The sequence below is a fragment of the Electrophorus electricus genome, chromosome 1, assembly GCF_041902795.1.
Source record: "Electrophorus electricus isolate QZ-2024a chromosome 1, ASM4190279v1, whole genome shotgun sequence".
Classification (NCBI taxonomy): Eukaryota; Metazoa; Chordata; class Actinopteri; order Gymnotiformes; family Gymnotidae; genus Electrophorus; species Electrophorus electricus.
Genome location: NC_137497.1, coordinates 6,990,043 through 7,017,162, shown reverse-complemented (window position 1 = coordinate 7,017,162; position 27,120 = coordinate 6,990,043). Strand labels below are relative to the sequence as shown.

General features: G+C 49.5%; 1 protein-coding gene across 4 annotated transcripts; it reads right to left on the bottom strand.

Moving 5' to 3' along the window:
- Positions 1-26,322, bottom strand: cemip2 (cell migration inducing hyaluronidase 2). Of its 4 annotated transcripts, none has more exons than XM_035526584.2 (24): positions 25,466-26,322; positions 22,928-23,259; positions 22,298-22,438; positions 21,138-21,705; positions 17,932-18,101; positions 16,060-16,248; positions 14,912-15,081; positions 13,443-13,655; positions 12,620-12,825; positions 11,961-12,030; positions 9,332-9,460; positions 8,290-8,378; positions 7,435-7,566; positions 7,277-7,312; positions 6,472-6,627; positions 5,782-5,959; positions 4,022-4,237; positions 3,735-3,946; positions 3,345-3,527; positions 3,005-3,224; positions 2,752-2,853; positions 2,491-2,636; positions 1,912-2,018; positions 1-1,802 (listed from the first exon to the last, which is right to left on the bottom strand). In XM_035526584.2, the coding sequence occupies exons 2-24, from the start codon at positions 23,238-23,240 to the stop codon at positions 1,606-1,608; spliced, it is 4,143 nt and encodes a 1,380-aa protein (XP_035382477.2). In that variant the 5' UTR covers positions 23,241-23,259; positions 25,466-26,322; the 3' UTR covers positions 1-1,605. The 4 variants fall into 4 exon arrangements, with proteins under 4 accessions (XP_035382477.2, XP_035382478.2, XP_081566688.1 ...); XM_035526585.2 differs by having other exon boundaries at positions 25,329-25,466; XM_081710562.1 differs by lacking the exons at positions 14,912-15,081; positions 16,060-16,248; positions 17,932-18,101; ... (2 more) ...; positions 22,928-23,259; positions 25,466-26,322 and adding an exon at positions 14,592-14,677.
- Positions 26,323-27,120: the final 798 nt, after the last annotated feature.

Below are 27,120 nucleotides of genomic sequence, written 5' to 3'. Positions count from 1 at the left end.
TTCTTATGACAAAGTATAAATGTTTTATCAACTTTGCAATTTTAACAGAATATAAATTTTAAGCAAAAAAGCTTTTACAGTAAACATTAAAGAACTGGTAATTGAAAACAATTTAAAAAATTAAAAGCAAAAAGGCACTTGTATAGTATTAACAAGCCCTATTCACATCTTGCAATATGCTTTCTTCAGCTATCAACTCCGCCATACAACCCACACAACCCTTTTTTTTCTTTTTACAATACAGTGGTTAACAAAGAGTCACTATCTCGTCCCTGTAAGCCCTTAAACAGAAAACACAGACATTTGGGTTTTTCACTTAACCCATAATGAACATTAGAATAACCGTTTCAACGGCGCGCTGTTCTTAAGCACATAGATGGCAAACCAACAGTAGTCACCGACAGTCTTGGCTGAGATGTTATGCTGCACCGGTTCGTTTTTTAATCTTTGGCAGCCCCCGTGACCGGCGCTGGGTCCACGGACTCCTGACCAGAGGTCCTCTAGGAAAGGGGGCTAGGGGGGGTTGTTTCAAGTGGCATGCTATTCAGAGCCATAGGAAAAGACAGAAGTCACGTCCTGGACTGTGCCGTGAAAAAAACAGTGCCCTTATCACCACCGACCCACTGTGTGCTGGAGGCCCAGTACTGTGAACTCAACTCAAAATGCCACGAAACCGTGCTGCGTGTTGTGTGTAGATGTGTGTAAGCAGCAATTATTTTGTGGATAACAGTATTGCCAAATCTATGCCCATGACATGGCATACTGATAAGGAACAATAAATATGTATATTTAAAAAAATATTTATTTAAAAAGCTGACATGGTTATCTAAGATTTTCTCACTAATAAACCAAGTTGTAAGAGGTATTAAGCCCTGCAATGGCTTCCAAAACATTCCACGAAGCATTTAAAAAAAAAAAAAAAAAAAAAAACACACACACCACATCTTAAGATGGACCAGCTTTCTAACTGAAGCTGAACAAAATGAACTCTGAGGCCCGTCCACAAGCTAACTCCTGACGCAGGCACGGTGATGTTCTAGCGGCACTCCTGGGTTTCTAGGCCATTGTAGGCGAATGGTTCTGCCTTTGGGATTAAGGATCCTTCTTTAAAAGGAAAGTTTTGGGATTTGTTTCAACCCATAGGTTATTTAAAATCACTGCTTCCCCCGTTATTTCAAAGCACCCGTGGACTGGGGGGGGGGGGTGTCGCTGGGCAACGAGAGGTTCTTCCACGCTCTGTTCTCATGATAAGAAAGGCTTTTAATAAGAGATGGATTGAAGGCAGAAAATGAAAATAGTGAATCAGTCCCTAACGCAGGTTGTGTGCGTTTTTTTTTCCAGAACGTGGGTTTATAATTCTGTTTGGATCAGTCCTAATGTGAAGTGCAACAGAGGGTTCCATGGACCAAAAAAAAAAAAGAACAGACATTCTCCCTCACACACACTTTCACCCACACACATTTTCATACTCGCATTTATCTATAAAATACCCCCCAAGCTTTTTTTTGGTTTTTTTTGCCATAAATAAATAAATTTCATTATTTCACATTCAGTCCATCATATTTTTTGTTCACATTTGGGAAACTTTTTTTTTTTTTTTTTTTTTTAACTCCGCGCTTTTCTCAGCAGTTCCAGATCTTTCCGTTTCGCTGGCTCTGCCCCCAGAGGACAAGAGTACTCCTCCAGCGCCAGTGGGATGTACCTCTCAATCATGCCCACAGGCTCCTCCCCCTGTCCGACCAGGAGAGACACCCATGGCGGGCGCGTGGCCACCCCCTGGAAGCCAAAGAAGGCGAAACTCCCTACAGAGAGAGAAAGAGAGAGAGAGAGAGAGAGAGAGATATTAAAGGTCCAAGCTGCATCACAGGACTAAGAGAGGGCAGGGTCTGTTGTCGGGCGCGTGGTACTCACCTCTGCCCTGCAGGTCTGCCACTTTGGCCGCTCCCAGGGGGACCAGATGCGGCGCGACCTTGGCGAATCCATCCGGCTGACCCCTTGTGGCAAGCATGACGATCGACCTGCAGAAAGGTGGTTCAGAGGACACGACCTCTCAGTTTGACTTTTAGTCCTGGAGTCCAGACTCCTTCTTCACAGCTGCACTGATGTAGGCCCTTTACTTCAAGATGATGAACCTGTATGACACCATCTTACACACCGTAATTAAAAGTTGCATCTTAAGTGGTGGTTCGAGAACTTTGAACGGGAGGTGGGCGTGGAGATGGGAGCATCTGCGTTTTATGCCCATGCTTCAGCCTTTCACGATCTGTGCTGCCAGGATGTGCGACAGCTGCAACCTCACCTGACTCCTCCACCAAAAAACACCCCTTGTCTGGATGAGGAGCTCAGGATTGCTCGGGAGGCTGAGAGTTCTGCACCTCAGATGCATTCCGGGACCCCCCCCCCCCAAGACCGCTGTGTGTGCGCGAGCCACCGTGGTAGCTGGTTTCCGCGGTTACCGCTCATCCGCGCCACCTTTTCGGGTTGTCTTACCTGGCTGGGATCCCACTGGTGAAATGCTGTTTCATCTTGGAGTCCAGCTTTGGGAAGAAGGATTGCTTGGTGACCTTGCCAGTGCAGGCATCCGCGGCGACCACGAGGAAGCCGACCTGGGTGAGGTTAAACTGCTTGGCGTTCACCTGCGTGAGGGCAAGAGCGAGGGATTACCGGCAGACGCGACATCCGACCTAGGTCAAAGGTTGCGGTATGATGGAAGCAGCTTTGGGCTGGGGAGTGTCAAGCAGAGTTCCTCACAGTGATAAAGGCTCGTGTGTCGTTGTTCTGCTCCTCCACGAGACTGAGCGCTTTGATCTGGGTCTGGAGGTAGCTGCTGGACGGGTCACTGGAGAAGACCAGCTGCGCAGACGAAAAACAGCAGCTGGGACATCTGACAATATTATTTCAGCAAGCCCAGAAGACTTGTCACACACACACACACACACACACACACACACACACACACGCACGCCAGCCCCGGCGGGAGCATGAGGTGGGGGCAGGGCTTCACCTTGGAGGCTCCGCAGCGGGTGCAGGGCGTAGTGGTGGGCGGGGGCATGGGCGTGGTGGCGCTGGGCTGCTTGCGGTACTTGGGGTAGGCACGGGCGGTGCAGTTGCAGGTCTGCTTGGTGCTGGTGGTGGCCGTGATCTTCACACGCTCGCAGCCTCGCACAGAGCAGTAGCTGTAGCCGCTACGGCCATGCTGAGCCCGCACGTACAGCCACAGCAGCCTGGGGGCGGGGACATTTATTTAAATCTATTTGCATATTAATCCTATATACGATAAATGTACACACGCTCACAGACACACACACACACACACACTCACTGACGCTCTGATTGTCTCTTACCCGGTGGAGCTGTCAAAAAAATACTTCCTGTCCAGGGGTCGTTTTTGTAGTTCGGCCAGGGAGGAGACTGAGCCATAGTCCTCCATGCCATCAAACACATTGTTCTGCCTGTCGTAGATATCCGACACCACCTGGAATACCGTATCTGAGGGGTAACACAGTCCAAGGAAAGCCCAGTCTCCTCTGGAGCAGCAGAAAACACACACACACACACACACACACACACACACACACACACACACACACACACACACACACACACACACACACACACACACACACTTTTAACTACTTTTATTACATCAATTTCCATGGAACGGAGCTCCAAACGGAGGCCTCGGTGACGCACGAGGCGAAACCTCGTTGATTGTGCTGTGTGGGGCGGCTTACAGATCAAAGTTGACCAGCGAGATCGCGACCTCCCGGGGCGCCTGGCTGCTCCAATGCAGCGTGTAGCTCTTGGTCAGCATCAGCACGGGCTGGTATTGCTGCGAGAGCGCGCCATGGCTGTTGATGCCCCGCAACAGCATGGGCCGCTCGGGGTACTCGTCCCTGGTGACGGACAGGCCGAGGTTAGGCGTGCCCTGCGTCTTTATGTACACCTGCAAGGAAGGGAGGGGCGTTAAGGTCGTGCCCCAGGAGCTGAATGAAGGAGCGGCGGCCCGCGGAGACCTCACCTGCGCGTAGCGGCCGCTGCACACGCAGCCGTTCCACTGCGGCACGTCCACGCACGCGGGGTGGCGCACCAGGAAGTTGTCGGCGCGCGCCACGTACGTGCCGGGGTAGCCGCTCACCGAGCCATCCACGTCGTGAAAGATGGAGTTCTTGTCGCCGTCAAGGTCGTTGTCCTCGAACCACTGGCCTGGGCGGCCGAAGAACGCCCGCAGGGTCACCTGGGGGTGGTGGAAATCGCACGTGGAGACTGACGATGACGTGGGAAATAAACACGCAGCACACGTACCACACGGGGACCGAACGGAGACTTCCGGCAACTTCAAGCCGCGCAATGTCAGCCACAAAAAAAACCAAAAACGCACATCTTTGTTTATCAGCAATTTAAAGCCATTAATCGCCTCCTTTGTTCTTCAGGTTGCCAAAATTAATTCTGCAAAGTTGGCAACTTCCCATCACAGCATAGGAGACTGAGCTGCTGCCTCGTGAAACAGCTTGGTAATGCAATTAGCTAATGAATTACACATAGGTGTGTTGAAATAGGGTTAACGCTTAGTAGCGAATCGGAACGCTCCGGTTCAAGACCGGTTAGAGTTCTGGAAGGAATGTGTGTTCCAGGCTTAAAGCTCAGAAGCGTCGGCACGTCACGGCCTCTGTGGAGCTGTTTTTTGTAGCCATGGATGTCACATAACCAGACTCATCACGAGCTCTGCATGGGGCCTTCGTGGGCCCCAGGCTGCAGGCGCCTGCCCCTCTCCTTGCTCAGCGTTGGCGTGACGGATGGACGCCAGCCATCAGAGGGAGAAGAGTGTGGGAGGACCACGCCCTCTTCCTGACCAACAGTGTCATTGACACTCGTAACAAATAGTAGAGAGCATTACACCCGAGAGAGAGAGAGAGAGAGAGAGAGAGAGAGGACACAGACACTCAGGGACAGATAGAGATGAAAGGAGGAGGGAGTGCCGAAAGCCTCAAATTCAGCAGCGCTCTCTAGACCAGGCCATTTGGAGCCCATATGGAGGCCCTGTGGTAGAGTGGCTCCCTCCCTGGGAGTCAGCGGGAGGTTCCATAATGTGCTGCTAAAAGGGTACGGCCGGGAGCATTCTCCGCCAGCCACCCGGCGGCTGACCGGAGCACCGGGGAAAGGCTGTGAGGCTTTTCAGCAGAGCCTAGTCCTGTTAACGACGACGAGGAAGAACCACCCTAAGCCAAAGACAGTTCTATTGATAGCGCACGCGTGCGTGCGTCTGAATGCTGGCACGGTCTCTGGGTTTTCTACATGAGCCCACACCACGAGCGTGTCGAGAACGCTCGGCCCCCACTGACCCTGTGCTCACAAACTGACCATAGATGAAGCGCTAGGAGACAAGGAACACAACTCGTGTTCACATGCCATCAGGGAGGTTGTAGCCTCTACTGTACATCTGTGCTGTAGCTATATGGTGATTCCATTAAAGAAGAAGGAAGTGTGTAAAATAAGACAAATATCTGGATAAAACCGGTATTGGGCTTAACACCACATGGAAACCATGTCAGTTCTGTCACACATGTATGCTGTTTTTGTGACTGTGTGTGTGGGTGGGTGTGTGTCCCAAGTGTGAGCACACACGCTTCTCTCTGTTATATAAACGCGAGCGTATACACACACTGACAAAGGGACTCACGCTGGACAGGAAGGACAATGAGGACAGGTTGTTCTTGGGCGTGATCTGCCAGGTGTACGTTTGATTGTGTGTGTGTGTGTGTGTATTAAAAAGGGACTCACGCTGGACAGGAAGGACAGGGAGGACAGGTTGTTCCTGGGTGTGAGCTGCCAGGTGTTCTTCAGGTTGAAGCCCACGGCGCTAGTGAAGCGCTCGGGAGTTGGGGCGTACGCCCGGAAAGTGCTCCGGAGCAGCCGTACGGGCCCATCGTAGATCTGGAAGCCCCGGATGGGGAACGTCCTGCGGGGACACGCGGCTCATGCAGTGAGGCGGCTGTGTAACCAAGTAAACTGGTACCACGCACATAGGGGTGGGCGATACCGACAACGATATCGCGACGTTGGATCATACGATACGCGACACTTTTCTGATAAGTTGCAAGAGAGACAAAGCACCGGCAAAACAGTAACGTCACATTTAACTTCAAACCCTAAAATACATAAATAAATAAATAAAAAGTGCTCAAAAACTGCTCAAACCAAAGAACTGACTGCGGAGGAATCCGCACCGAGGCCAGGCTCAGCGGGAACGCTCCACGAGCGGAGAGGTCTGTTCACTCGGACAGCGCACTCCGCGTTCACTTCACACGCGGTGGGCAGGTTCGGGTTTTCAAACCAAAGCCCACCGGTGACGTCAGAGTACCGGCGTCTAAAGGGCCTTTAATGTCACTGCCCAGACCTGGTGGCGGTTCAGCCCGGGCGTCTTACACAGGGCAAGGGACGCATGGGGCCCGTGTTGTCGTTCTCCCTCACTTGTTTCGGGGAAGCGTCCGCAGCTTGCCGTCCACGCCACCGAGGCCCCAGTATTTGTTCAGGCCGCCGTTAGTGCCTCGGTTCTTGCTCTCGCCCACGAACAGCGAGTCAGCCACCTCCTGACTGGAGCCGACGTCTTTAGGGTAGCTGCCGTCACTAGAGGGAGGGAGAGAGAGAGAGAGAGAGAGAGAGAGAGAGAGAGAGAGAGAGAGAGAGAGAGAGGAGGAGGGAGGGAGAGAGAGAGAGAGAGAGAGAGAGAGAGAGAGAGGAGAGAGAGGAGAGAGAGAGAGAGAGAGAGAGGAGAGAGAGAGAGAGAGGAGGGAAGAGAGAGGGAGGGAGGGAGGGAGGGAGGGAGGGAGGGAGGGGGGGAAGAGAGAGAGAGAGAGAGAGAGAGAGAGAGAGAGAGAGAGAGAGAGCGTAAACTGCTGCTGAAGCTGCATCATTAACTGAGACACGCTCTTTAGTTCAGAGGCTCCCAAATATTTAACAATTCGACGGAGGCGGTTGGCAGCAGCGTTTGTTCTATTAATGGACCACCGACTCAGGAACAACGTAAAAGGCAAATGAAAAAAGCACCAGCAAGCTGATATTCATGCGCCTGCACACAAACTCACGTGAATGTGTGTGCACGCTTGATCATACACACGTATACCCCCACAAACACACATTTGCACATGCATTCATATGCATGTAACCACAAATACACGCACTCGCATGCATTCATATGCACACACATTCATATGTACAGACAGACAGACATATGCGTTCATATGTATATGCATGCACAAACACCCCAAAACATTACCTTGCAAATGACAGGCCGACACCGTTGTCAGCAAAGCTGCAGCGAGAAGAAACACAGAGCACAGTCATATTTGATTCACCCAAAATGACCGTCATGTTTTCATGAAACAAACGTGCTCTAATCATGCACGTCTCCCCTACGACGGGAGCGTCACACACGCAGAGTTCTGGATGATGACGTCGCCGCCACGGATCCAAGCGCCAAGGTCGTTGTTCTTAAAGGAGATGAGCGCGTCGACGAGGGCAGCCACGCGCGGCTTGGCAGGGTCCGAATTCTCGTGGGGCCGGAACCTGAGAAGGGGGCGAGATGGGAATGGGACAGTTGCTGAGAAACATGAGAGGAGATGGTGAGAACGACCAACCTTCTCCATAGCAGTTAGGATTTACAGAATGTAGAAACACACACACACACACACACACACACACGTTAGACCATCAGAAGCTCTAAGTAAGTCAAGTCTGGGATGACACATATCTGTAACTAACCACAGTAAGTCAATACACACACGCTCACACGTAGAGCCACTCCCATTCATACGCACATTCCACGGTGAGTGAACAGAGGAAACGCACTAATCTTCACTAATGTGTTTTCACAGTAAACAGAATCAACCTCTCTAGGGTGCATGAACACACACACACTGACACAGACAGGCCCCCACCGAGTTGTCCTGCTCAGTTAACTACAGACTAACCAAAACTAGTTTATTGTCTCCAAGTGTGTGTGTGTGTGTGTGTGTGTGTGTGTGTGTGTGTGTGTATATGTATTTCCAGCGGTTCATGGCTTGCGTTATCTATGTGTCCCATAATTTCTGCATTGCGTGTAGATTAGTGGGTATTGTTTATACCAAACACAGCGACTGACAATGACACATTTTGACAGATCGGAGTCTCCGAGGCGCAGGGCTGATTCTGTTGGCTTTCCTAGATAAATACTGCATGAAAATGACATGAAAACAAAGCTAAGCCCAGCTCCACCAGCTCAAACCTTATCTTTTGGCTGCGTGGCCTCACCTGGCGCTGTTGTCCAGGCAAAGGTACTCGCGAGGATCCGCGGCACTGGCATTGCTCGTCTTCACACCCTTGTCGATGAACAGACCCGCCTAAGAAAAAAAGAAAAGAAATAAAAACAACAAAAGAACAGTGAGGGGATGGATGCGGAGGCTCTGTGCACGTGGGACGGGCAAAACACGGTGACGCGCGCAGAAAGAAGCAGCTGCATCAGGCGGCCAATCAGGACGCGGCAGCCAGGGACATCTCAAAGGAGGAACCTTTAAGCAGTCAGCGTTTCTGCGAAGGCAAGAGCGGAGGCGGATCTAAATGGCCGAATTCTGAAGGGTGACAAATCGCCGCGCAGAAAATGCGCTTTTACGCCTTCTCGGAACACGTGACGTTACGTGGGGATAGAGGGAGAGGCACTGGGCCGTAAATAGGCTTGCCTCATGACATCACTCCTTTTGTGTGTGTGTGTGTGTGTGTGTGTGGAGAGATGGAGCAGAGGACGATGGAATATTGAACACCCGCACGTCTGTGTGGGTGTGCACGCGCGTTCTTCTGTAAGCAGTGGATTCCTTCCAAGAAACGATGATTTGTTTATGCATCACAACAAATGAAAAACATCAATTGGTTCCACATGCTTGTCCACGAATGACAGCATATTGCACGATGTACCCCCACCCTTCTCCCTCACTGCAAAACACACACCGTCACAAAGGACAATTATTCATTCATTCGATCAACAGTCTACATGTATCATTAGTATACGGAAATGAGATATACAACGGACTGAAATCTAATATTTCAACTGCCAGTTTTGCTGAGTGCTATTTATTTTAGCACTGGAGGCCGAAGTTTCCTCAGATTCTGCTGGGCATGGAAAGCATTAACTTTCAAGAAACGTCAAACAATATTGAGTTACTCCAGTCACAGAATGTCTGATCCAGCTACATAGCAACCTGGAGCCTTCTCTTCATTATAAGTGGTTTATGAGGTTCAGTTTATGTGGTTAGTGCGGTCGGGTTTTAACGTCGGGCTTGACGACAGGTTCTTGCGGTACCTTGAAGTTGGAGTGGATGCGGTTGTTGTAGAAAATGCCCAGCGGAGTGAGTTCTGCTCTCGTCTCTGGTACCAGCCCATGAGAATCTCCCGTGGAAGAACTGTGGAAAACGTACCAAATGCCCGCATCCTAGAGGGAAAGGAAACAGATGTCTCGATCTGTCGTTATCATTCAAGAATCTTAATATCTGAAAAGAACAAACTCAAACTAAACACTGCACATTTGGTCATGATCAATTACGTTTTTATTAGAGACGAATGTTCAGTGGATTAGGCGCAGAATAGCCCCTCAGCCATGGAATAATGCCAGAAATCCAAGCGTGCTCGTGCTCTCCTATGTCCCTCTCCTTTGCCTTATGCCCCCTCCCCCCACCAGTAAAATCAGATGTTTTCCCCCCCGTGTAGTGAAACCATCGATCGAATGCTATGAGACCGAAGCCACCGGCTTCCTGAGTCAAGCTCAGCAGGTGAAAGGTCAACAGGAAAACACAGGAGAGAGCCAAATACAGTAGTGCTTGGTTCTCTTTATCTACACTTACAGCCTGATGACAATGAGCTGACTGTGTTCAGCAACTTCAGCTGTTGACGACAGAAAGCTGAGGGTAGGATGCGAGTTATCCGAGGCCAAGGCAATGGTGGGAGGGGTTCTTCCATAGCAGGGATGTCATGAGAGGAAATCGACTGACGTTAAGTGAGAACCCCTCTCTCGAGTGGGACCATGGCCGGTCCACTAAATTAGGGAGCCTCCAGCGTGCGACTCTCAACAAAAACCAAACAAAAAACAACGCTGTTACTTTCTCAGAGCGTCCCACACGTCACAGCTTTAGGTCAGGGGTCTCCAGCACCCACTGTTGACATATTATTCCCTAGTGGGGGTGATCAGACAAACCTCTTAACCTGAAGGCACACTGACCAACAGGGTGATCCGCAGTAGCTATAATCCTGTGCGTTTCCCAGTTGGTAAAACATGCTGATATCCGATATGCTGCAAGAAGGTTGGGCCGCGAGTACGCAATCCAGCTTGTGTAATGTTATGCTTCTCTCTTTGGGTATAATTATCAACAAAGTATAGACAGTAGTTTCAGCTTTGTATTCACTATGACTTTAAACTGTAAACAAGTAATGCCTAGTTAGCTTAATGGAACCTCCGAATTACATTATTCGGGTCTTTTGTTACGCTTGAAAACTTATTTGGCTTCTCTTGTTCCCGTTTTTTAATTTTTTTTCCACATTTACTGAGAAAATAGTTAACCACTTCTAACTGAATTTCCTGGTAACCTTGTAAAAATTAGATTAGCTGATTTTAGTAGTGTATATGGGTAAAGAAATAAATGTGCATGAACCCAAAAGCACATGGTCCACCCTTGAGACTTTCCTATTATACCCAAGAGCAGGATAGCAGTTACGAAAAGGTGGAGTTCATTGGAGGGGGGGAAAAAAAAAGTGTTTAATTTCTCAGGAGAAGGAAACAGAGTGAAAAGTTAAGAGAAAGCCAAAGTCAAAAGCCTATCGGTATGGACATCAGAAGTCACTGGTTTCCTTTCCTTTTCTTAGATCAAAGTCTTTTGTTTATTCAATTGTTGTCAGGCCTGTTGTCCTCACTCAATTTGCTCCCACTGCGTGCCCAGTAAACAGCTCCAAGGCCAACGGAGACGGATGTTTTTAGCGCTTGGTCAATGACAGTTTGTCTAGGATCTTCAGAGTAGGTAGTTAACGAGTTACAGAACGGCATCCGACTTCAAACACCACCTCTTCTCGGGAGCTTGCCTACAAAATCGACGCGGCCACGCTAGGAGCGAAAAGGGCTGGCTTTGAAGCAAGCAAGAAGACCATTTCCTCTAACCCTAAACTCTTAACTCCATCCATATGCAAAGATGATGCAGTTGATTACCTGTAATTATTTTCTAGTCTATGGAATTACCTCTGAGTAACAGTCCCCATTCATTCCCTCATCCCGAGAGGTTGTGTCAATATTTTCCACGTTAATCATGCTTGCTTCACCAGGAGTCTTATTTGCTTCATTTTTGTTCAATTTTAGCTCCGTTTTAGTGATTTCAACACCTCTCACTCTTAGCCGAGACTGTATTAAAATCTAAATTTCCCTTTGTGTGACGGTGTCGCTTTAATTTTAGCAGTTTGACGAGTGCCACATCGTATTAAAGGGTTCTTAAAGCATTCATGTCCCTACAGCTGAACTGTAATAACTGCAGGATGAGCTGCTGGTATGTCCACGTTGGCAAAACCTTCTGTTGTATTTAACATGCCAAACAGCGCAAACAACAAGGCACAAAATAAGCAGAAAGATCATCTGACTTAATAAAGGGTTATTTAGTTAAGATTACGTAAATGTCGCAGGGTTTTAACCCCCCTGGAAACGGTACGTTGTGATCACACTCCAGTGTAATACATTCTCCAAGTTCCAAATCCATTTCCCAGACCCTCTAGCAGTCATGTGTGTTTCGGAGTGTACTACTGCATATCTTACAAGTACCAAGATGCAGCATCAGACTGCGTTTTAAAATGTGTTTCTAGAGCTGAGCTGTGCGTGTAGTAATTGCGTCCACTCATTATAGACATTCAACAGGAATACAGAATGCACTTCTCTTCAGCACAGGGCAGGTGAGGTTTACCTGTGAACCGGCTGCTGCGTTGCTGATCAGGTGGTTGTTTGGGTTGGCAATCCAGAACGTGGACACGGCCCTAGAGCAGACACACACACACACACACACACACGTACGTTACATTCTTTCATGCACATATGGGTGTAAACACGCTTTTGGTTTCCATCTTGAAAATACATAAAACACACCTTGGACGATTGTAATAAAAACTGAGTGCCCACCTAACCACGATGACCTGTAAACAGTCAATCTAGTAGGACTTCTAGATATTTCTACAGCTCTCCCTCACGAGCACCGTCCTCGGCTGTGGTGCTCACATGGACCTCAGCAGGCTCTTTTCAACCCAGCTGATTCCCTAAAACCATTGTAAAAACAGCTTCCAAATTCATCTGCTCATTTCCTCAGGATCAGAAAAAGCTGGCCTGGCCTGGGATCAATGTGTGCCTATTCAGCAGACACTCTATTGGGCGCAGTCCCACCGGCTGGGCTGGACCAGAACTTGGATCAGTTACTCGGACACTTGCTACATATGGACATGGGGTTTTAGCTTAGCATTAATGACCAGTATTAAGCGGAGTGCCTTTGTTTGTTTGGTGTGTGTGTGTGTGTGTGTGAGAGAGAGAGAGCTCTTTCAGGTGCCTCTCTCCGTGTCTGTGTGTGTCACACACTTGCACTCAGTCGCGGGTGAGGGAACATGGCCCTTGTACACGCGGTCTCGTATCTCGGTGCACATGGTGTCATTGCGGTCGGTAGGCAGAATGGTGCCGGGCCGGGTCACCAGGCCAAGGTTATGGAAAAATACGTTCCTCTGCTCAATTCCGTCCTCCAGGAAGAAGCAGTGGCCCAGGGTGTCATAGCCCACGGTGTCCCTGACCTGCGCAGCGGACACAGAGGAGCAGCATTCGTTAGAATTCACTGCAGACATGGTTAAAAATAAATAAATAAAACAAATCTAAATTATTCTAATTGTTAAGTGAGTTTACAGACATTACTATGCTCTCACTAATACTTCAAATGCATTACAGGGCAGTGGTAACTCAGTGGTTAAGATACTTGACTTGTAATCAGAAGGTTCAAGCCCCACCACTCCCAAGTTGCCACTGTTGGGCCCCTGAGCCCTTAACCCTCAATTCCTCAAGCTGTACTCAGTCAGAATTGTAAGTCACTTTGGATAAAAACGTCAGCTAAATGCCGTAAGTGTAAATGACCTCAAGTGTTCATATCCTGATTTGTCAGGATTACAAATGATGATTTTATATGTTGATGTGTGTCATATTAACACTGACCCTTAAAAGTAAAGTGATATTGAAATTAAAGTAAATATTCTGAAAAAATGAGAAATAACAGAAATAATGCAGCTTTCATAAGTATTCACCCTGAATTGTGCACACCCCCCCACACAGTAGAAAGGCTCACAACTGACCTATGCTACCTGTGAAGTTACGTCCTAGCCCCTCCCCCTTCCCTGCCCCCGGCCCCGCCCCTGCGCACCAGGAGACCGTTGGTGGCATGGACCACCACACAGCGGGAGAACGAATGGTGGATGGCGAGCGAGTCCACGTAGGCGGGCTGTGCGTAGCCGCCATGCCGGTCCACGTCCCCGCAGCGGTGGAAGTGGACGGGGTAGCTGCCCAGCACCGCCTGCTGTCCCATGTGTCTCAGCTCCACCTGGGACAGGTGCACCGAGGAGAAGTTGCCCAGGATCTGGAGAGAGATGAAAAAAGGGTGCAGAGGTAAAAATGGTCAGCCCGGTGGGGGGGGGGACTGATTGAACTGTTACCTCTTTAATTCTTCAATCTGAGAAACACACTAAAATTCCTTCATCCTTATCTTAACAGGTGTCGTTTTGACCTTTTGACCTGCGTGCCACGCTCATTACAGAGAGCATCTGTAAAGCAATGCCTGTGAATCAGGGAATTTAAACTGGCGTTATATTTTTCATTTAGGTGGTCACATTCTGCAGTGCGATCATGTCATACAGACCGCTGCACTTTGACCTATACAACCATCATATGTTCAGATGGGGACACCGGGGCTCAGCTAACAAAGTTTACATATCTCTGCCCTGTGGTGGACTGTGAACTCATGTGGTTCTCATTTGTTCTGTCTGGGGGTCAAGACCCTACTGACCCTTTACTTTAGTGGTTTCTTTTGATTATGAACTCCACCCACTCCTCACTTGTTACCTTTGGTCCTGTAGCCATGTTCTGTTTTAAACTGCTCAAACAGGCATAAAAGTCGAGGCGTGAGCTACAGTCTTGGTATCCTTCTTGGGTATGGTAGACTATCATTTCTTCCCAAAGTGCTGTTTTATTAGTTCAGCTTTGGTTAAATAAACCCAGTCAATAATTACAGCACCGCAATCTCTTAATCTTTTGGGGTTGTTAGCACGCTGGTAAGAGCTTTAATTGCCGGGCAGATCAGCTCGCCGTCTGTGAGAATAGAGCCTAATGAGGGATTTGTAAATCTTTGTTTGCACAGTACGCCACTGACAGCAGTAGCTCATTGGTGGGTGGGAACCTGAGAACTGTCCGTCGTAAGACACTCGGCTTCTTGGAAGGCCCCTAATTTTACGTTACGCCTCAGACAAACCGTACCAGCAACGCTGAAATACCAACAAGGCTGAAATAATCACAGCACCTGCCTGTCCGATTCACGTTGGAGGCCGAGTCATTATTCGGCAACGCGTCATCTACCTTTCACCACCCTGGTTACCAGGTGTTGGTACCAGCAAGCAGAGCTAGTTGAAACCACAAAAACAGACAGACAGAAGACACAAAAAGAAAGAAGGAAAGGACAGGAAAAAAAGGCCAGACTAAAAAGCACATCAGAGAAGGAAGAGGCTTGGCGTAGATCACTAGTGAGCATCGCTCCGATTCGAGACTAAAAGAGCCCCTGACACCAGCCATAGCTATGGATCCAGGCAGGGCTGGTTGAGGTTGGCACGCGCGCACACGCACCTTGATGTGTCCTCCGAAGGTGTCGTGGCTGAAGAACTGGCACTTGTTCTGGCCATAGCAGGTACTCTCCATCTCTCCGTGGACAAGGATGTTCCTGGTGAGGAGGGCCACCTCCGCCCTCATGTCCACGCCATCCACGATCTCCCCCACGTGGGTGAACTGGGGCTTCCCTGGCGCACAGCCAAATACACGCAGTCACAATCCTGCACGCGGGCCCATATCCCTCCCAAGCGCGTGACCCGCAGGCCTAAAACACTCCGAGTTCCGTCCGCTGCGACGATTGGCTGGCGTGAAATAACGGGTGGTCCGGTGGCGGGAAAACACCGAGCTGTAAAGTGCTCTGGGACGATTACATTGGGTCAAATTGGGCAACTGTTAGCGGACCCGCTTTGGGGAGGCAGGGAGGCATTCTCTTTTGTGGGAGTAAATCGCCGAGTCACTGAGGAAACCGCTGCAAAGGGCAGCAGGTGGAGAATAACTTTCATCAGCAGCAAACCACAGGAAACATGAGAGGAGCATGAAAGTCACACACGCAGACAGACGGCTCTTTTCTCCAACACGGGCTTCCTGTGTGTATGTCAATGCGTGCACGTGTGTGAACTGAGTGGGGGACCTTCGTGCCAATTCCACACACACCAACAAAAGCCGCTCAAATTCATCTGGAGATCTGGACGTCCGGACCAGCGGCATTCAGCCAAGATCCAATTGCTTGTTCTAAAGACGCTAATAAGCTGAAAGCAGGAAACGTACGCTGCCCTTTTCTGGCCTCAGAGGAAGACGCGGTCTCCCCTGCCATCCGAAACTCGGCCATCTTGTTTACCGGTAGCTGTAAACTAAACTTTATTTTGTTATTTTTCCATAAAAACGTCCCTAGGGGCTGGAACGCCTCTGCCAAATGAGGGGGACTCGGCTGTAAACACAGCGGGGTTGGGTTACAATACGACCTCGGCCGAGAAACTTCTCTCCTGAGAAGGTGAGCATGTTTATTAACTTTACAAACCACAGGAAAACCAATACCGCGCTCCAACACACTCCCCTCACACAGCCTTACCAAAAAAAACACACATTTTGTTTGGGCCCGATTCCTGGAACAGTTAGGTTCAGCGTTTCATATTCATTAGTGCGCGCGCGCACACACACACCCTCACCTTGTATGCGGACCTGCCTCTTAGTGCAGTGGGGGCAGGGCAGAAGTGTGAACTCCTCAGCCTGGTGCATGGAGTAGTCAGTGCTGGCCACCACCACGCGCTCCCCTGGACGCCAGCTGCTGACATCATCCTGCAAGTCCAGGACCACCTGGTCCTCCACGTCCACCGTGAAGCCCGAGCTGGCGTAACCTGCGGGGGACATGCAAGGGGGGGTAATTGGACAAACCCACCCCCCCCCCAAACAACGACAACAACAAAAAACTCCATCATTTGATTTAACGGTCCTAATAAATCGTTGGTCAGAAAACAAGAACAAAAATAAAAAAATAAACCACTCCTCTAAGCTGTGTCAATTCCCTCATGACTGCGTGGACTGTTGTGGGAGCATCCAGAAAAACAGAAATTCACTTCCGTAATCTTCCTGTTCAAAAAGAAAAAAACAAAATCCTGAAAAGATTTAAATATTAATTCAAACTAAGACTATGTCGGAGTGTTTCTCCGATGATTTGCTGTAGGGACCATTGACCGTTCATATACAGTACCATACATGTAAAGTTAATGTGTCTACGTAAGCTTTAATTCAAAATAGGGATGTTGATAAAAGTGCAAGATGATGTCAGCTGTCTGCGTTTAGACACGTTTGCTAGTCTCTGTGGCGAGCCAGCCCAGTCAGCAGTTGGCTTTCTGCTGTCTCATCCAATCTGAGCATGGTTCCCATGTGACGTCACGACTTTTGTGGAAGGACTGAGAGTCACGGTGCTCCGGTAAACCTAGTCCTTCGCGTGACCTCATCACTTCACGCATGCCGGTTCCGGAAGCTCAGCTGGGCGGACCACAGATACCGAGTGCAACGTGGTGCGTTTCGGGACTGTGTGTCAACTCGGAATCGAGTGCGAGAAGCCGTGTGGAATGCTGACCAACGCCCCCAAGCAGCCACCGGAGAATTCCACCCGTCTAATTCCTGTGTTAAGAGATCGGAATTCTCTTAGAGCATGCAGGCAGACCACTAGGGCACAATCTAGAGCTCCAATGAACTTAAAGCAGAAAGAAGCTTTTTATGCCATTTCCCATACTAATCATCACCTACGCAGCTGTGTCATACCATATGCATATCGGACACTAATCAGGCTTTCCGTGATCGTAAACGGAAAAGGGCCAGCCTTGCTTTGAAGGACTTGGATCAAGGCAGACTAAGGCATGGCACTGTGGGACCGTGTGGCATAAGGAATTTCCAGCAGTGACCGAATCCTTAGGCTTTAGCGTGACCAACCTGGCTCCATGGCCAACATTCCCAGACTAGAGAGCGATCGTGTTCCATGGCGCTGGCCTTCCAAACACGTGTCTTCAGGCTGAGAGATGCCAAGCGACTGGCGGTGTAAGTTGAAGCGTTTCAAAAGGCGCGGAGCCAAGGCCAACGGTGAGGGCCCGCACGGTCACAGTGCCCTGAAGTCCTTAGGCCTGCCCTTACCTGCTAGGTCATCGCCGTCGCACTCCCCAGAGCGAATGACATCGGCACACAGCTGTCTTTTTAAAGAGTTTACTAAACGATTCGGTTGTGGGTTTAAATGGCAGGGGGAAAAAAAAGGAATTAATTTATTTCAAAAGTACAGAAACAAAAGAAAGTGAAGAAAAAGTGCAGGGAAGTGGATTGTGGGTAATTGCAGCTCGCCGAGGCTCCCGGGAGACATGCACACCCCCGGAACCACAGCTAAACCCCGTCTGCATCAACACCACTTGGTTTAGCGAGGAAGCGGGTTGTGGGACGAGGCCAAACCTGACAGCCCGCGACCGAGAGCAGGCTGGGCGGAACACCCGGGACATGGCGGCAGCCCCCGTGGGAGGGTGTGGCTGGTTGCCGGGGGAGACACGCACCATTCCTCCACTCGCTGTAGGCAGTCACGGCGAACCGCACGCCGTCGGCGGTGACAAAGTTGCGGTGCGCCAGGGCCCTGCCGCGCGTGTCGTGGTTCTCGTGCTCGCGCACGGCTTCCGTGCACGAGCCGTTGCCGCCGCCGACCACGGACACCAGCGCCCACGCCTGCCTACGGAGAAACAGGAGACACGTATTCAGGTTGCAGCACGGTTCCCATTTGCGGGTTGTTTTTCTGGACGTCTGCAGCCCGCTTTAAACCTTGGGGATGGTGCACCACGAGACTCGGCTTAAACATCCTGTTCCCATCATAAAACTCCGAAGAACACTTTGCGTCGGTCTGACGCGAATCTCCGTGTGCTAATGTGTTACCTGCTGCTGCTGCTGCTGCTGCATGCGCTCCTATCTGAATAAACACCCCTGGGATCAAAACAGCACCACGTGACGAAGATTAGCTGCGGTTGGGAAGTGGAGGCTGGCCTGCGGGCCTTCCCGGAACTCGGAGATCGAAATTCGAGGCGGATGACGAAGTGAATAGAAAAAGTGGAGGTGCTCAAAAATGCTTTGCTGTTCTCATCATTTCACGTTTACCTTCTGTTCGCCCTTACGCTGTTCTTACGTCTCTCGTACATTGCTCTGATCGTGCCTCTCGTACTGTACGCCTGTGTCGTCCATCCGCCCTCCACGTTCCTACCCTGCCTGTAGCAGTCTTGCATACGCACAAAGCTGTGCTCGATGTGGACACCAGCGGCCTCACTGCGTGGTAATAAGGAGTCCTGAGGGCAGGGATCCGTTAAAAAGAATCGCACAAACCCCACGGACAAGCTGCCAAGCACGTTGCGTAACACCGTGGAGTTTAGGAGGTAAAAACTGCTCGTTTGCCACTTGTCTGCTGGCCTGCAGGGGAGACAGAGGAAAAGCGGAGCTTTTAAAATGTCACTCCGAAAGGATCTGCGGGATTTTTTAGGTTCCATATGGCCAACACATGTTGGGCCTTGGTTCCAATATCCTTCAGTGCTGGCTAATAACAAGCCATTGTCTCCCTCTCTCCTTCTCTGTTTCCCCTTTCCTTGATCTCACCATTCTCTCTCTCTCTCTCTCTCTCTCTCTCTCTCTCTCTCTCTCTCTCCCCCCCCAGTGACCAAGCCCAAGGATCACTCCATGCTTTCCTGTTGCATCACAACGACAAAACAAACACAGAAACAAAGAGAAGGAAAGACACAAAGAAAGAGAAAAGGAAAAAAGTCCCTCAAGTGTTTTACGGGCTAGTCAAACTGCCTTCGCCCCTTTGGGGAGCTTCTGGTATTAGCGCTACTGTTGCAGGGACACACTCGGGGCCCTCCTGACGGGTTCTTGGGAACAGCTCCTGAGCTCAACGTGCGCTCGCGAGACGGACTCCGCTGGTCTGGAACCCTTTTTAAATGCTGGATCTGAGGCGGCTAAACAGAAAACTCTCCAGCTGGAAGGCTGCATAAATCACACAGCAAAAAAATTAATTCAGTACAAAAACTAAAAGCGTACTAATGGCCTTGCAAGTTAAGCAGCAGCCAATGAACTTTTCACAAGCCATCAGAAGTAACACTCGCAACACAGTGGAATCTTGTCATCCCCTTTTCTGTCTAGCGAAAACACTGTTTTGGAAAGCCCCAAACCTGCGGCCAGTAAAGCAACACTCAGGCTCTCCCTCTCGGCCATGAAACGTTAACGGCCTTCTCTCCATCAATCGCAGCGCCGCGTTCCTGATCTGAGACCGCGGCAGCCCGGGCTGTCTCTTCTCCACAGCTCAGGAAAAGGGGAGACTTGCACTTCTCCCAGATATCACCACATCACGTCACATCAGTCGCCTCCAAAAAAAAAAAAAAGAACCAGATATTCTAGTGGGATAAGGGTACGTGGGAACAGCTCAGACCACACCCACAGAGGCTCTCTCACAAAGCAGGCCCATGAAAGAGGGCTCAAGGGGTAGAGGTACTGTGTGATAATGGGGGGGGGGGGGGTATTTGATGGGTAGGGTGCTGGGTCAGCGGGGACATCTGCGCTGCTGACGCCACACTGGGTCATGTTCAAACCTGAGAGGTCAGAGTGCACCCTCTGCTAGCGGACCCGGGGAGAAAAGGCCACATGCTGTTTGCGAGCTGTTAAAGGGCCAGCCAAGTGCCGTCCCCCCACGGCATTGTCACTGGGGGTGGGGGAGGGGCTGTGTGTATTCTTGCGTTTGTTGCCGGGGGCTGTTGGACACATAATGGGGTGTGTGTGTGCGCGCGCGCAGGCTGAGCTGGCAAGTGTTTGTGCCAAAAGGTTTCAAGTTTCAAGTTTGGTTTATTTGTCACATACACAGTATAACTCGCAGTGAAATGGTTGAGAGTGCTCTGCCCAAACTGAGGAAAAAGAAAACAGGGGTGCGTAGAGGGTGTGAAAGTGTGTGTGTTTGGGTGAGAGGAAGAGAAAGAAAAACAGAGTGTGTGTGAGATAATAAATACATATATATCTATATATGTGCTCCGTTCGTAACGCGAGTTTCTGGTGAATTTCTTAATTGTCTGTTCTGCAGACAGCGCCCTTTCTGCCTTGCTGAAGACTCAGATATAGGAAACAGCTTTTTCCCCTCCCAAGCACAAATGCTAGAAATACTGGCTAACCTTCCAGTGAATGTTTCCTACAGGAATATGGATCTTGGAAACACGTGGTGGTGGGGGGGGGGGGGGTTCAATCGGGAGTGTTTTCCTTGGAACATGCGAGCACAGGGCGAAAGGGGAAGTGTGAAGACGGAGTTCGGAATTCGGTGTGATGCAGAGCAGCTACTAAACCCTGCTAACCAGTCAGACGAGCCCGGAGGCAGCTATGGATCACGTCTCGATTGGTTCCACGTTGGCAGTCCTGGCACCGTGTTCACCGAGTGTCGGCTTGCGGTGTGTGCTGCGTGGACACAGCGTCTCCCCGGGAGGTTAACAGCTAAACCAACATCTCAAAGATCTTCCGCATCAAAACCAGAATAGTTCTCGACAAGCCCTCCTCCCAGTCTGACTTTCCTAACGGCACAGACCGGAACATTCTCGCTAAGCCCTGAAGTTTCTAAAGATGGTCTCCTGCTCCACCTGAGCCAATATCTGAGGTTATTAGCTTCCCGTCAGCTCAATTTTAACGTGCATGCATGAACGCTTTCTGTGTGAACCTTTATGTGAGACGCGGTGAAGTTCCAGTTCCTGACCTGAACTGGAGCTCATTAACATAGGTGCTGCCCAGGACGTCCTGGATGGTCTTCTTGGTCTCGTCCAGGAGGCTCTTGACGGCAGAGTCACCCACGGCGAGCGCAACGATGCGGCCGGGTGGGAGAGAGCGCAGCAGCTGGCTGAGGCGGCGGCTGTCGTTCTGGTGCTCGTGCGTGTCGAAGCGCTCGACGTGCAACCGGGCACCCGTGTCCTGGTCCACCACGCGCAGGTTGATGCCGCGGCTGAAGTTCTTCTGGAAGGCGTAGGAACCCGCCGACAGGCCGGACGCTGGCAGCGTGCGTGTCAGCAGCGTCCAGGACAGGCGGCGGGCGCCGTGGAGCTCCAGGGTGCCGCCCGGGCGCACCCCCACGAACTTGCGGCCGAAGCCGGGCACATCGGTGGCGCCCGCGTCGTCCGAGCGTCCCACCAGCCCCACGATGGCCCGGGAGCGGTAGCGGCACTCGGGGCCGCCGATGTGGAGGGCGCCGCCGTCCTCGATGAGAATGTGCCGCGTCCGCAGGGTGATGTTCTTCGAGCCGTCCTTGTCGTCGGCAAAGACCACCAGCCCTGAGGAAGCACGGGAACGGGTGAAGGCCCATTCTATGACAAATGTCAAATTCCCCAGACTTTTTTTGACTGAAAAGCTGAAATTCCATGATCAATAATAAATGGAAAAACAGGTCACTTTTGTTGAATGGGTGTGTAAAAAGCAAGTAACCATAGCAACCACTCACACAATACGGGAAATGCTTGAAAACACTGTGATACATGGAAATTAAAATTTAAAGATGCTACAAACAATTCCCAGACATTTGGACTCTGTCCAAAACATTATCAAATTCCCTGATTAAATGTTTGGAACATACTTAAATTTCCATAGAATTCCAGAAAAACCATGGCCCACGAGAACCCCGTTATCTGCTGGGGCTCGGCATGTTAGACAACATATTAGAACTCACATCACTCGTGACACTGCTATGTAGTATTCATCTAATACATTTTTTTTTTACGGTTTCTAATGTTTTTTAGCTAATGGAATTGCTCATCTGTTGGGCATCATGGTCCAAGATCCATTTCCAATCTGTGGTATGGTGCCACATTGGTAGCTGTCTCCCCTAATTCCTTAACTCAGCTTCCTGTCCGGACACTCAGACCTCACCTCCGGACTGGATGGTGAGAGATTGGAGGCTGGCCGAGGCGACCAGGCGGAACCTGTCCCCTCTGCGCACCACCGCAGGTGTCCTGGGGCCTGTCCCCGGGTTCCAGTCTATCAGAGTCGGGTCATGATCCGGGCAGTTCTCTGCAACAGAACCAGGACTGCCGTTACAGGGAGCAGGGGCCTGTTCCACTGCCTAGGAAGACTGCTGGAAGAGAGGGGTTAGGAGTTTCTGCGGACAGCTTCAACACTGCGTGGGATTGGGAGGAATTAGCAGAAAGATTATTGAGCATTTGCGGAAGTAATGAACTCACCGGATTAAACGAGATATTTGGACTTTGTCCAAAACATTATCAAATTCCCTGACTAAATGTTTGGAACATACTTAAATTTCCATAGAATTCCAGAAAAACCATGGCCTACGAGAACCCCGTTATCTGCTGGGGCTCGGCATGTTAAGACAACATATTAGAATCCGCATCACTCGTGACACTGCTATGTAGTATTTATCTATTAAAAAAACATTTTATGGTTTAAGATTATTGAGCATTTGTGGAAGTAATGAACTCACAGGAACATGCATGCATGCAGTTATGTGCATAGACACACGCACGCACGCACTCACTCACTCACCATCTAGGACGTCTCCGGACGTAAGGCAGAGAATGAAGATAAGGGTGAGGAAGAACGCCCCAAGGAAGACACCGGTGCAAATGTAAGTGTTCTTCCTCTGCAGGTTCTGCGCGTGCTCCCGTCTGGCCTTGTCTTCAGACGGGTGAAGGGGCGGGGGGCGCGCAGGGGGCGGGGACAGGCGCTTCAATGGTGGCGGGGGCGGAGCCTTGGTAGGAACAGGCAATCGACCGGGCACAACCTTGCCCGCAGTGTAGCCTGCAGAGCCGTTGGCCGGAGCAACAAAAACAGGGAGGTGGCCATTATTCCCCTGCATGGTACGACCTGGTGCCACTCTGCAGGAGAGGGGAGGGGGGGGGAGAGTATTTAGAATTCAATTCTCATCCTGAAGGCGAAGGTGTAATTTGATAGGATATCGCCATACACCAAACTCCAGAAGACGTCACAAAGTGCATCAGCAGTTTCAGGAGTGCGGTTTCGCACGCGGGCGGGATATCAGTCTGTAGCTCTGCTGTGTGTGTGTGCTTTGTGGTGGAGGGCTCTTTTGAGTTTTTCGCATTTTCAAGGTATTTACACAAATACTTGGCACCAATTCAGTAAAATGCGCACACACTAATCCTCAAAGAGAGAGAGAGGCCAGCCACTCAAGCCAAAAAGAACCCACTCTAATGTCCTAAAATTCTGTTCACAAAACACCAACTCCTAAGACTAATGTCGTTGACAGCGAGCGTTTGAATCCATCACACAGTAGGCAGAACGGCCTCGATTTGTTTACCAAAAAAAAAAAAAAAAAGATAGAGACTTCTTTACAGAACAGCAGTCATTAGGTGAAATAAAGCTCCACTAAAATATCAGCTCAGTGGCGCAGTGCTAATAAACAAACTCCCGTGCCATCAGAACATATTAAGGCACGACACCACACACACACGCCTGTGGTTCAGAAACTACCCGTGTCGTCCCGAGAGTCCAGCCTGAGTGGCCGTCACTCCACCCGGAGCTCGGACAGTGGCCGGGGGTGAATGAGTGCCAGGCGACTCAGTCCGGAGGAGGGGGTCCTCCACGGCTTCTCTTCGCAAAATCAACGAGTCTCTTTGTTGGCTGAGGTGACGAGGAGAAGCAGATCTGCCTCTGGGGAAAGGGACTTCTCAGGCTTTAATAATGCTGTGGGAAAGACCGGAGATGCACCAATCTGGACTCTGACTTCTGGGTTGGATATCAGGCTGCTATCAGGAGCTGGTGCAGTCCAACACCCACTCTGAAAACCTTTGGAATAATCCAAACAGCACCAGGGTAGTAGTGCTCTTAGTTACACTTCCTGGGTTAAATGTAGATTGGTCCTTTGCTGAACATTTTTAAATCTGTAGGTTTACTTATCCTTAAGTGTATAGCTTAACTTTAAGGAAAGGAATCTACTTTTAGTAGTCAGTCACTTTTACTGATAAAATACAAAAAAAAAAAAAAAAAAAAAAAAAAGTTAACACATCTGCGTGGCGTAAAACCTTCTACCTCCAGGCACAGTGAAGACGACTTGGGGGGGGGGGGGGGGGGGAAGGTGCATAAATGTCACTGCAAATGACACGACGTTTTTGTTTTTTTGGGGGGGGGGGGGGTGGCTAGCAACGCCTCACGACTCTCCTGACAGAAACACATCAAGCACACTGTTAGTAAAATTAGCGTTACTTCTGCACCAAGCTTCTTTAACGAGGTCTAAAATTCAACGTGCACACGTTCCCCTACCTATCGCTACTCCACCTAGGATTACGGCGCATGCGCACCACCATTCGACAAAGTTCGTTCTCCTTTTCGGATGCGTAATCGCAACTGCATCAAGCTTCAGTCTATTTGTACTGATTTGTCCCTTTTACGAACACAACCGTTATCTGCTTTTGGGGTGCTCCAAAAGCGTAAATCACGATTTCAACTACCAAAACCAGCTCTGTTCGTTGGTCTGTCGTAGTCCATCTGCCCAACCTGCAGAGTCTGGGGTGTTAAGGGCATGTTTGCGGCACTATCCAGTACCACAAATTATATGAAATATACTTATATATACATAAATATTATATATATATCCTTCGATGAGAAGGCAAATGGGAAGTTAGTTATATTGTATTCGTCGTAAAAACGGGAACGACTTACCAAGATGCACAACGGAGCAGAACATTGGCATGAGGAGCCCAAAACGTTTTATCTTGAACAAGCAGCCAAAGTATAGCAAACTTTGTGAGGTAGACACACCAAAAAAATTGAATGTTTGACAAATATGGAAACAACAATGCTGTCACTAATGCTGTTACAGTGAAACCATCTACCGAGTCAGGAAGACTACCAACCCAGCAAGAATTACAATTCAGCCAAACGCGAGTCCGGACTGCGAGGAAAAGTTTGTCCGGCTCAAAATACACACCCTCGGCTCTCTGCGGAGCTCCTCTCTGGTTTTCGCGTCTAAACGCCCGTTTGTTCCTCAGAGGCTGGTTTTTGTGAAGGTAAACCCTTCATCGGAGAGACCTTCATCTCTGTCAGACACGAAACGTCGGCGCTTACCGTTGGCGGGGCTGCGCCGCTCCTCGGCCGGTCGGTGTGGGTGGGGGCGGTGAAGGTTAACGTTTAACGTGTAAACTGGATAAACCGTGTGTGGGGCGCGTTTAACGCTTTTATTCGCATGGTGTCGAAGTCCCGCGGCTGAGAGCAACGAGCGACGAGCGACACCGTCCTAGGCGCGCGAGGAGAGGAAGTGGAGCGCGAGGAGGGGCCTCCGAGCTCGCGCGTCACACGCACGCTGCGTTCGTTCCAAAGCGACAAGAGTGTCATAAATCCGCAAAAAAATAAATAAATCAATGCTGAAATAATATCAAACGGATGTTAATCTGTTTAGTAATGTTTTTCATCAAATATGTTAAGCAGCGAACTTGTTAACACCCGTTCCCCTTTCTCGGGTAGGCTTATTCTGCAAAGCAACCCTTTGCACACAGAGTTTTGGGACATTATGCGTGCTCCAAAACGCTGAAGGATTATCTCCATCCCGGAAGAAAACACGTCTCGTATTTTTTTTTAAAAACACCTCTTACCCAGACCCTGCAGTTCAAAGGTCATGGCTCCAGGCTTATTGAATTGACAACTCTGACCTATAGGTTGTAAACATCAGTAGCGCTAAGTGAATATATGTGAACTTCAATGGAAAGCAGTTATTTTAGGCTGTGGTGCCGCCCCGCTGATTCAATGTCCCAAGACAGATATAAAATGTATTTTTATTCTTGGTCATATTGGCATTGATATAGCTCGACCACAAGAGGGCACCCTACCACTACTCTTTCGTTACCGCACGCCTACAAGACCCAGCAAGTCACAATCGCAGCCCGGGCGACTACCGTTCACACCTGGTCCGGCTCGGTGGGTGATTCTGGGACTTGAGTCGGGTGTGTAGGTGGACTGGGTTAACCAGAGGTGCATTCGAAATGCACACTACTAGTGTGGCTAAAAGTAGTGTGTAGTATAGAGTACGTGACCAAAACAACTGACTCCAGATAGTTAGGTGACAAACAACGCTAATAATAAATCTTTATTAATACAGCACATGTCATACATTAAAATGCAAATGGAATCATAGTGGCCCAGAGTGCACAGCCTCGTGGTACAGCATAGAGGATGTCATGCTTATTTGTGACACGGTTACCTGTACCTATATATAAATTCCAGTTAAAGATGTAGAAAACAAGTTTACCATAGTTCCGGAAACACTAACTAAGCCCTCAATCCAAATAAGATGCATTTTAAAGTCTAAAGTATCAAATGTAGCTGTTAAAACCAGAAGTACCGACACATCACATCCTATTGGCTTATCGATTCATTATTACAGGACATTGGCATTCCACTTTAGTGAAAAAGGACGTCTCTAGTTTTTTTCCTCTGTTGCAAAACTATCTGGGCATCTTGCTATTAAAGCTATTGACCACATCCTGTACTGTTAACACGTAAAGGAGGTTTGCAATGTGCTACCAAAAGAAGCCGCTCTTGATGTGTGAAAATGCTGCATTTTATACCTTTATTTTTGTTACCGTATTTCATGTCAACAGAAGCAGATACTAAAACACGCACAGTAGTGATCCGAGATGGTTATAACCAAACCTTCTTTTACATTAATAGGCCTCGTGACACGACTAAATCTAGCACGACCATTAAAGTTACATGTACTCGGTGCC